We start from the raw sequence: 9624 nt of genomic DNA on the forward strand, positions 1-9624 counted from the left end.
CACATTACCCAGACTGGCATTACAGATTTAAAAGGGGGTTGACTCCATTTTACGCGCAGCTCCTCTGGAGAGACTCCAGATTACCTCAGCGGTACCAGGCAGTCATAGCATGAGGGTTTGCGCTTACTAGTGTACTATAGGGGTCATTCCGAGTTGACCGCTCGCTAGCTATTTTTTTTTTGCAGCGGTGCGAACACATATAATCGCTGCCTATAGGGGAGTGTATGTTTGCTTTGCAAGTGTGCGATTGCTTGTGCAGCCGAGCACTACAAAAAAGTTTTGTGCAGTTTCTGAGTAGCTCAGAACTTACTCAGCCGCTGCGATCGCTTCAGCCTGTTCTTGCCCAGAATTGATGTCAGACACCCGCCCTGCAAACGCCTCGACATGCCTGCGTTTTTCCAACCACTCCCAGGAAACGTTCAGTTGACAGCCACAAAACTTCCTGTCAATCTCCTTGCGATCGGCTGTGCGAATGGATTCTTCGTAAAATCCATTGCTCCGCAACGATCTGCTTTGTACCTGTATGACTCGCCTGCGCATTGTGGTGCATACGCATGCGCAGTTCTGACCTGATAGCAGCACAGCGAAAAATCCTAGCGTGCGATCAGGTCCGAATGTCCCCCTAAGTCCCCTATCTGGGTACTTAGTCTGCGATCCGGCTACGCTTGGCATTAGCAGTAAGGGCGCTGTGTGCTGGCTCCATACTATCTCTGTCTCTCCCTGGAAGGGCTCTTTGTGGGTTAATTGTGCATTTACCCTGTTCGCGTGTGTGTGTGTGTGTGTGTGTGTGTGTGTGTGTGTGTGTGTGTGTGTGTGTGCGCGGTCACTGTCATAGTATGTCAGGCAAAGAGGGTGTTTCAAGTAAGGCACAGTGTTCCTCTTCTCCAGGGGGTTCACTACAGTGTACTCAGTGCAGTGTACCCTCCCAGACTAGTGGGGCATAGCCAGCTTGTCTGGACTCCATTAGGGGAATAATTTCCAATATTTCTACTAAATTGTCCCGCAATGAGAAAGACGCAATACTTAAGACAATCGATGACTGAGTTTATGAAAAGAGACTCAGTACCCAAACTAGTGTCTCAGTCCCCTGCCATTTGTTAGCAAAAACATCCTTTGTCCCATATCCTGCAGTCTGACTCTTATGAGGAAGGTTCAGACATGGAGGAGAGGGAGGTGGACTCAGAGGTGGGGGAGACTACTCTGTCACAGGGAATAGAAGCTCTCATAGAAGCTATCAGAGAAGTTCTGCATATCCCTGATAAAGGTGACACAGGAGACTGAGGAATCTTATTTTAATATAAAAAAGAAATCCTCAGCCACTGTTCCTGTGTCAAGGGAACTAAATGCCCTGTTTGAAGAACCATGAGCTAATCCTGATAGGAAATTTCAAATCCCTAAAAGGTTGATATCATCTTTTCCTCCTGAGGATAGGAAAAAATGGGAAAATCCACCGATAGTGGATGCATCAGTATCTAGGCTGTCACGAAAAATTGTATTGCCTGTCCTGGGTGCAGCCTCCCTAAAAGACATGGTTGATCATAGAATTGAGACTACACTCAAATCTTTGTATACAGCTGCTGGGGTGGCCCAGAGACCCACTATAGCATGTGGGTGGATTACTAAGGCCATCGCCGAATGGTCGGGTATCCTACTTGAGGGGTGCCGGTTCACAGGAACAGAGCTCAAGCTCTGCTTCCTCATAGCCTTCAGCATGACTGTGGGCCACGATGCCTGGAGGACTGGCGGGTGAGAGCCCAACTAAAAATTTTCAGTCACATCTGGACAGGTTCGGCAAAGGATCCCTGGGTCATAGATCTTATTTCCCAGGGCTACAGACTGGAGTTTCAGGAGCTCCCACCTCACAGATTCTTCAAATCAGGCTTACCAGTTTCACAAGAGGCAAGTATAACCTTGCAGGACACCATTCAAAAACTGGTACAGACTCGGGTCATTGTTCCAGTTCCACCTCATCTGCAAAACAAGGGATATTATTCCAACTTGTTTGTAGTACCGAAACCGGACGGTTCGGTAAGACTGATTTTGAACCTCAAGTTGTTGAACCCGTACTTACGAGTGTTCAAATTCAAGATGGAATCTCTGAGAGCGGTGATCTCAGGTCTTACATCTGGAGGAGGGGGAATTCCTAGTGTCCCTGGATATCAAGGTTGCGTACATTCACATTCCGATCTGGCCGCCTCATCAGGCTTGTCTACGGTTTGCACTGCAGGACTGCCACTACGAGTTCCAGGCCCTGCCATTTGGTCTCTCCACGGCACCGAGAGTGTTCACCAAGGTGATGGCAGAGATGATGTTTCTACTCCGCAAACAGGGAGTGAACATAATTCCGTACCTGGAAGATCTTCTGATAAAGGCACCGTTCAGGGAGCGCCAGTCAATGGTTCTGGCTGTCCTGAAGCCAACCCGAATCTCGGTGCATTCGCCAGAGGATCTGTCTGTCGCCAAGAGCCAGAATCTCCCTTCTGTGGTGGCTACAGACGTGTCACCTCGTCGAGGGTCGGAGGTTCGGTATTCAGAATTGGATTCTGCTAACCACAGATGCAAGCCTCAGAGGTTGGGGAGCAGTCACCCAGGGGGGTGCAGTTTTAATGAAGATGGTCCAGTCGGGAAGTCATTCTTCCAATAAACATCCTGAAATTCAGGGCAATCTACAATGCCCTTCTGCAGGCCTCCTCTCTACTTTTTCGGAATCCGGCCATTCAGGTCCAGTCGGACAATGTAACAGCAGTAACGTACATAAACCGACAGGGCGGAACGAAAAGCAGAGCAGCTATGTCAAAGGTGTCAATGTCAAGAATTCTGCTCTGGGCGGAAAAACACGCCACTGCGTTGTTGGCGGTCTTCATTCCGGGAGTAGACAACTGGGAAGCAGACTTCCTCAACAGACACGAACTGCCCCCAGGAGAGTAGGGCCTCCACCCGGAGGTGTTCCGGTGGGTGATACGTCGGTGGGGATAACCACAGATCGACATGATGGTCTCTCGACTCAACAAGAAGCTCAAGCAGTACTTTTCTAGGTCGAGTGACCTACAAGCAGTGGCGGTAGACGCTCTGACAACTCCGTGGGTCTACCAGCTGGTGTACAGGTTTCCTCCACTTCCTCTGATCCCAAGAATTCTAAACAAAATAAAAATGGAAAAGGTTCAAGCAATCCTCATTGCTCCAGACTGGCCTCGAAGGACCTGGTACGCGGATCTTCTCGAGATGTTGATTGAGGATCCGTGGCCTCTACCTCTTCGCGAGGATCTTCTGCAACAGGGCCCGTTCGTCTATCAAAACTTACCACAGCTATGTTTAACGGCATGGAAGTTGAACGGCTGATTCTAGCCAGGAGAGGGATTCTTGACAAGGTCATCCTGACTGTGATCCAAGCCAGGAAGGGTGTAACGTCTAAACAGTACCACCGTAAATGGAGGAAGTATGTCTCTTGGTGTGACAGCAGACAATATTCTGCGGTGGATTTTCATCTGGGACGTCTCCTGCTTTTTCTGCAGTCGGGAGTAGATGTGGGCCTACACCTAGGCTTCATCAAAGTCCAGATATCGGCCTTGTCTATTTACTTTAAGAAACAATTGGCTTCTGTCCCTGAGGTCCAGACGTTTTTGAAAGGTGTTCTGCACATCCAGCCTCCCTTTGTGCCTCCCACGGCACCTTGGGATCTCAATTTGGTGCTGCAGTTCCTCCAATCGTACTGGTTTGAACCGTTACAGGAGGTTGACGTAAAGTACCTTATGTGGAAGACCGTCACACTGTTGGCCTTAACTTCAGCAAGGCGTGTGTCCTAAGGTGGTGTCCGCGTTTCACATCAACCAACCTATTGTGGTGTGGTTCTGGCTGTTACGGACACCTTGGCTATCTCAAAGTCTTTGGATGTTGTGAGGGCTTTGAAGGTGTATGTAAAGAGAACAGCTCGTCACAGGAAATCGCTGTTCGTTCTCTATGAGCCTAATAAAATTGCGTGTCCTGCTTCAAAGCAATCTGTTGCACGCTGGATCAGGCTCACTATCCAGCATGCTTATTCCACGGCAGGATTGCCGGTTCGAAAATCTGTACAGGCCCACTCTACTAGGTCGGTGGGTTCTTCTTGGGCGGCTGCCTTAGGTGTATCGGCTTTACAGCTCTGCCGAGCAGCTACTTGGTCAGGTTCAAACACGTTTGCAAAGTTTTCCAAGTTCGATACTTTGGCTTCTGAGGACCTTCAGTTTGGTCAATCAGTTCTGCAGGAGCCTCAGCACTCTCCCGGCTGGTTTGGGAGCTTTAGTACCTCCCCATGGTACTAAATGGATTCCCAGTATCCCAAAGGACGTAAGATAAAATAGGATTTTAATTACCTACTGGTAAATCCTTTTTCTAGTAGTCCATAGGGGATACTGGGCGCTCGCCCGGTGCTTCGTTCTTCCTGAACTGTTACTTAGTTAAGTATTCTGGTTGGTTCAGCTGTTGCTGTTCATGTTTCAAGTTTGGTTAGCATGGCTTTCCTATTGTTCTGTATGTGCTGGTTCGTAATCTCACCACTTTCCTTTTCTATCTTTCTCTCAATGTATGTCCGTCTCCTCAGGCACAGTTTCCTAGACTGAGTAGGAGGGGCATAGAGGGAGGAGCCAGCGCACACTATCAAATTCTTAAAGTGCCCAAGGCTCCCAGAGGACCCGTCTATACCCCATGGTACTAAATGGATTCCCAGTATCCCCTATGGACTACGAGAAAAGGATTTACCGGTAGGTAATTAAAATCCTATTTTTATACATCGCTATTAATCATAACTAATATTCTACCCTTTCTCCATGCTTTAGGCTTCTTCAGATCAGTACCAACGTGTCAAGACTCTGCTGTACTCTCATCTGAGGGCCCATGATCATGGGATGTGGCCCCACAAGCTCTGTGTGGACAGGTTCAGAGCCACAATTAGGCAGGGGCATGATGGAGACTCCTGGCTCTTCCAGTCTGAGCTTCGTTGATGATTTCTGTCACTCAGTGCAGTCTCCTGTTTTTGTTTCTTGCCTGTTTGTTATATGAGTGGTTTTCTCTCTCTTTATTTGGTTGATGTAGACATTTGGAAAGTCATTAAAAGATTTTTTTGCTGGAGTCTGTCTGTGGTGTTATTCTACTAGATGTGCTGTAAATCAGTTGTTCTCAACTGCGGTCCTCAAGTACCCCCAACAGTTCATGTTTTTCAGGTCTCCTCCCAGGACTGCAAGTGAAATAATTTGCTCCACCTGTGGGGCTTTTAAAATGTGTCAGTGAGTAATGAATACACCTGTTCAGCTGCTAGGTGACCTGGAAAACATGAACTGCTGGGGGTACTTGAGGACCGAGGTTGGGAACCACTGCTGTAAATAACTTAATTTCTTCCCCTTGTTATTAAATGCTGATAATAAGTGTGGAATTTAGTGGTAGTCTCAGAGGTTGGGGTGCAGTGGTCCTACATCGTCAATTTCAGGGTCTCTGGTCAGACAGAGAAAGATTACTGTCAATAAATGTCCTGGAACTCAGGGCAATCTACAACGCTCTGCATCAGGCAGTTCACATACTCCAGTCTCGGACTGTTCCGGTTCAGTCAGACAACGCAATGGCAGTCGCATACATCAACAAACAAGGAGGGACTCGAAGTCGCATGGCCATGCAGGAAGTTGATCGAATCCTGAATTGGTGCCGAGCATCACCAAGTGATATTGTTGGCAGTGTTCATTCCAGGAGTGGACAACTGGGAAGCGGATCATTTCAGTAGTTAGGATTTTCATCCAGGAGAATGGGCCTTACATCCAGAAGTGTTCCAGATGTTAGTCCAGTGGTGGGGTTACCCACAGGTGGATCTAATGGCATCTCAACAAAATCATCAGACACTGTGTCCAGAACGAGATCCAAAAGCAGTGGCAGTGGATGCTCTCACAATAGCGTGGCCATACAGCCTCGTATATCTATTTCTGCTGCTTCCTCGGTTGCTAAAGCGGAACAAGAGAGTCCACCTCAGTCATACACGCCTTGTAGAGCGTGGTTGTCTGATCTCCACGATCTACTTGCAGACGATCCATGGCTGCTTCTTTACCCCAATTTAGCGCGGCTAAGTTTGATGGGGTGGTTGTTGAAACTGCTCTCCTAAGACGAGAGGGCATTCCAGAGTTGGTTATACCAACCATGTTACGTGCTAGGAAGCCAGTTACAGCAGCTCAATATCACAGGATTTGGCGAGCTTATATTGGTTGGTGTGAAGCTCGGAAGTTTCCGACATCTTTCAAGTTTTCCTTTCTTTTGCTATTTTTACAGACTGGGTTAGATGGAGGACTACGTTTAGCGACACTAAAGGTCCAGGTCTCTGCCTTGTCAATTTTCTTTCAAAGGCGTTTGGCTCTTTTGCCAACAGTTCACAATTTCCTGCAAGGTGTTCTTCAAGTTCAACGTCCGTTTATACCACCTACAGTTCCATGGGACTTGAATCAAGTTTTCAATTTTTTGCAGTCTTCAATTTGTGAATCCGTACAACAAGTGGATGTTAAGTTTCTAACTTGGAAAACAGTGTTTTCCTAGCCTTAGCTTCGGCAAGGCGTGTTTCAGAGTTAGGAGCGTTGTCATGCAAACCACTATATCTGGTGTTTCATGATGACAGAGCGATACTTTGGACGAATCCTGCTTTTCTAACAAAGGTAGTATCTTCTTTTCACATCAACCAGGCAATCGTAGTTCCTGTTTTTTCAGAGGGTTCGGGACCTCCAGCTACTTTGGATGTGGTATGCGCGCTTCGCATTTATGTAGCCTGAACATCAACAGTACGTAAAACAGATACATTGTTTGTTCTCTATGATGCAGTCAAGATAGGTTGATAATAACAATGTAATTACATTGCAGACATTAATTACATTGTTATTATCATTTTCTGAACCTGGATCCAATATTTTCCAATAATAGAGGTGACCCAAAGGGACTCAATCTAACACAACGGCCCTGTGATAACCAATTGTCCTTATTCTCCAATTTCTCTATCGTCCTAGTGGATGCTGGGGTTCCTGAAAGGACCATGGGGAATAGCGGCTCCGCAGGAGACAGGGCACAAAAAGTAAAGCTTTTTCCGATCAGGTGGTGTGCACTGGCTCCTCCCCCTATGACCCTCCTCCAGACTCCAGTTAGATTTTTGTGCCCGGCCGAGAAGGGTGCAATCTAGGTGGCTCTCCTAAAGAGCTGCTTAGAGAAAGTTTAGCTAGGTTTTTTATTTTACAGTGATTCCTGCTGGCAACAGGATCACTGCAGCGAGGGACTGAGGGGAGAAGGAGTCAACTCACCTGCGTGCAGGATGGATTGGTTTCTTGGCTACTGGACATCAAGCTCCAGAGGGACGATCACAGGTACAGCCTGGATGGTCACCGGAGCCACGCCCCCGGCCCCCTTGCAGATGCTGAAATCAGAAGAGGTCCAGAATCGGCGGCTGAAGACTCCTGCAGTCTTCTAAAGGTAGCGCACAGCACTGCAGCTGTGCGCCATTTTCCTCTCAGCACACTTCACACGGCAGTCACTGAGGGTGCAGGGCGCTGGGAGGGGGGCGCCCTGGGAGGCAAATGAGTACCTATAAAGGCTAAAAATACCTCACATATAGCCCTAGAGGCTATATGGAGATATTTAACCCCTGCCTAATTTTTCTAAATAGCGGGAGACGAGCCCGCCGGAAAAGGGGCGGGGCCTATCTCCTCAGCACACGGCGCCATTTCCTCTCACAGCTCCGCTGGTCAGGACGGCTCCCAAGTCTCTCCCCTGCACTGCACTACAGAAACAGGGTAAAACAGAGAGGGGGGGGCACATTTATGGCGATATTTTGATATAACAAAGCAGCTATAAGGGAGCACTTATTATAAGGCTATCCCTGATATATATATAGCGCTTTTGGTGTGTGCTGGCAAACTCTCCCTCTGTCTCCCCAAAGGGCTAGTGGGTCCTGTCTTCGTTAGGAGCATTCCCTGTGTGTCTGCTGTGTGTCGGTACGTGTGTGTCGACATGTATGAGGACGATATTGGTGTGGAGGCGGAGCAATTGCCAAATATGAGGATGTCACCCCCTAGGGAGTCGACACCAGAATGGATGCCTTTATTTATGGAACTACGGGATAGTGTCAACACGCTAAAGCAGTCGTTTGACGACATGAGACGGCCGGACAATCAATTAGTGCCTGTCCAGGCGACTCAAACACCGTCAGGGGCTGTGAAACGCCCTTTGCCTCAGTCGGTCGACACAGACCCAGACACAGGCGATGACTCCAGTGGTGACGGTGACGAATCAACCGTATTTTCCAGTAGGGCCACACGTTATATGATTTTGGCAATGAAGGAGGCGTTACATTTAGCTGATACTACAGGTACCACTAAACAGGGTATTATGTGGGGTATGAAAAAACTACCTATAGTTTTTCCTGAATCAGAAGAACTAAATGACGTGTGTAATGAAGCGTGGGTTGCCCCTGATAAAAAGCTGATAATTTCAAAGAAATTATTGGCATTATACCCTTTCCCGCCAGAGGTTAGGGAGCGCTGGGAAACACCTCCTAGGGTGGACAAGGCGCTAACACGCTTATCTAAACAAGTGGCGTTACCCTCTCCTGAGACGGCCGCACTTAAAGATCCATCAGATAGGAGGATGGAAAATATCCAAAAAAGTATATACACACATGCAGGTGTTATACTACGACCAGCTGTAGCGACTGCCTGGATGGGCAGTGCGGGGGTAGTTTGGTCAGAATCCCTGATTGAAAATATTGATACCCTGGACAGGGACAATATTTTACTGTCGTTAGAACAAATAAAGGATGCATTTCTTTATATGCGTGATGCACAGAGGGATATATGCACACTGGCATCACGGGTAAGTGCTATGTCCATTTCGGCCAGAAGAGCTTTATGGACGCGACAGTGGACAGGCGATGCGGATTCAAAACGGCATATGGAAGTTTTGCCGTATAAAGGGGAGGAGTTATTTGGAGTCGGTCTATCAGATTTGGTGGCCACGGCTACAGCCGGGAAATCCACCTTTCTACCTCAAGTCACTCCCCAACAGAAAAAGGCACCGACTTTTCAACCGCAGCCCTTTCGTTCCTTTAAAAATAAGAGAGCAAAGGGCTATTCATATCTGCCACGAGGCAAAGGTCGAGGGAAGAGACAGCAACACGCAGCTCCTTCCCAGGATCAGAAGCCCTCCCCGGCTTCTACAAAAGCCTCAGCATGACGCTGGGGCTTCTCAAGCGGACTCGGGGACCGTGGGGGGTCGTCTCAAAAATTACAGCGCGCAGTGGGCTCACTCGCAAGTAGATCCCTGGATCCTGCAGATAATATCTCAGGGATACAGGTTGGAATTAGAGACAGATCCACCTCGCCGTTTCCTGAAGTCTGCTTTACCAACGTCCCCCTCCGAAAGGGAGACGGTGTTGGAAGCCATTCACAAGCTGTACTCTCGGCAGGTGATAGTCAAGGTACCTCTTCTGCAACAAGGGAAGGGGTATTATTCCACTCTTTTTGTGGTACCGAAGCCGGATGGCTCGGTAAGGCCTATTCTAAATCTGAAGTCCTTGAACCTGTACATAAAGAAGTTCAAGTTCAAAATGGAGTCACTCAGAGCAGTGATAGCGAACCT

At 48.1% G+C, this 9624-nt stretch overlaps 1 protein-coding gene across 3 annotated transcripts in view; it reads left to right on the forward strand.

Moving 5' to 3' along the window:
* The window catches only part of LOC135022110 (adenosine deaminase domain-containing protein 2-like), a 231250-nt gene extending 226147 nt beyond the window's left edge, over nt 1–5103 (forward strand). For 2 of the 3 annotated variants that reach the window (XM_063953288.1, XM_063953289.1), the window contains exon 9: nt 4812–5103. In XM_063953288.1, coding sequence (XP_063809358.1) covers nt 4812–4976 — 165 coding nt within the window. In that variant the 3' untranslated portion in view covers nt 4977–5103. The remainder of the gene's footprint in view (nt 1–4811) is intronic. The other variant, XM_063953290.1, reaches the window with a different exon arrangement.
* The last annotated feature ends 4521 nt before the right edge of the window (nt 5104–9624 follow it).

Source organism: Pseudophryne corroboree, chromosome 2 (genome assembly GCF_028390025.1).
Source record: "Pseudophryne corroboree isolate aPseCor3 chromosome 2, aPseCor3.hap2, whole genome shotgun sequence".
Lineage (NCBI taxonomy): Eukaryota > Metazoa > Chordata > Amphibia > Anura > Myobatrachidae > Pseudophryne > Pseudophryne corroboree.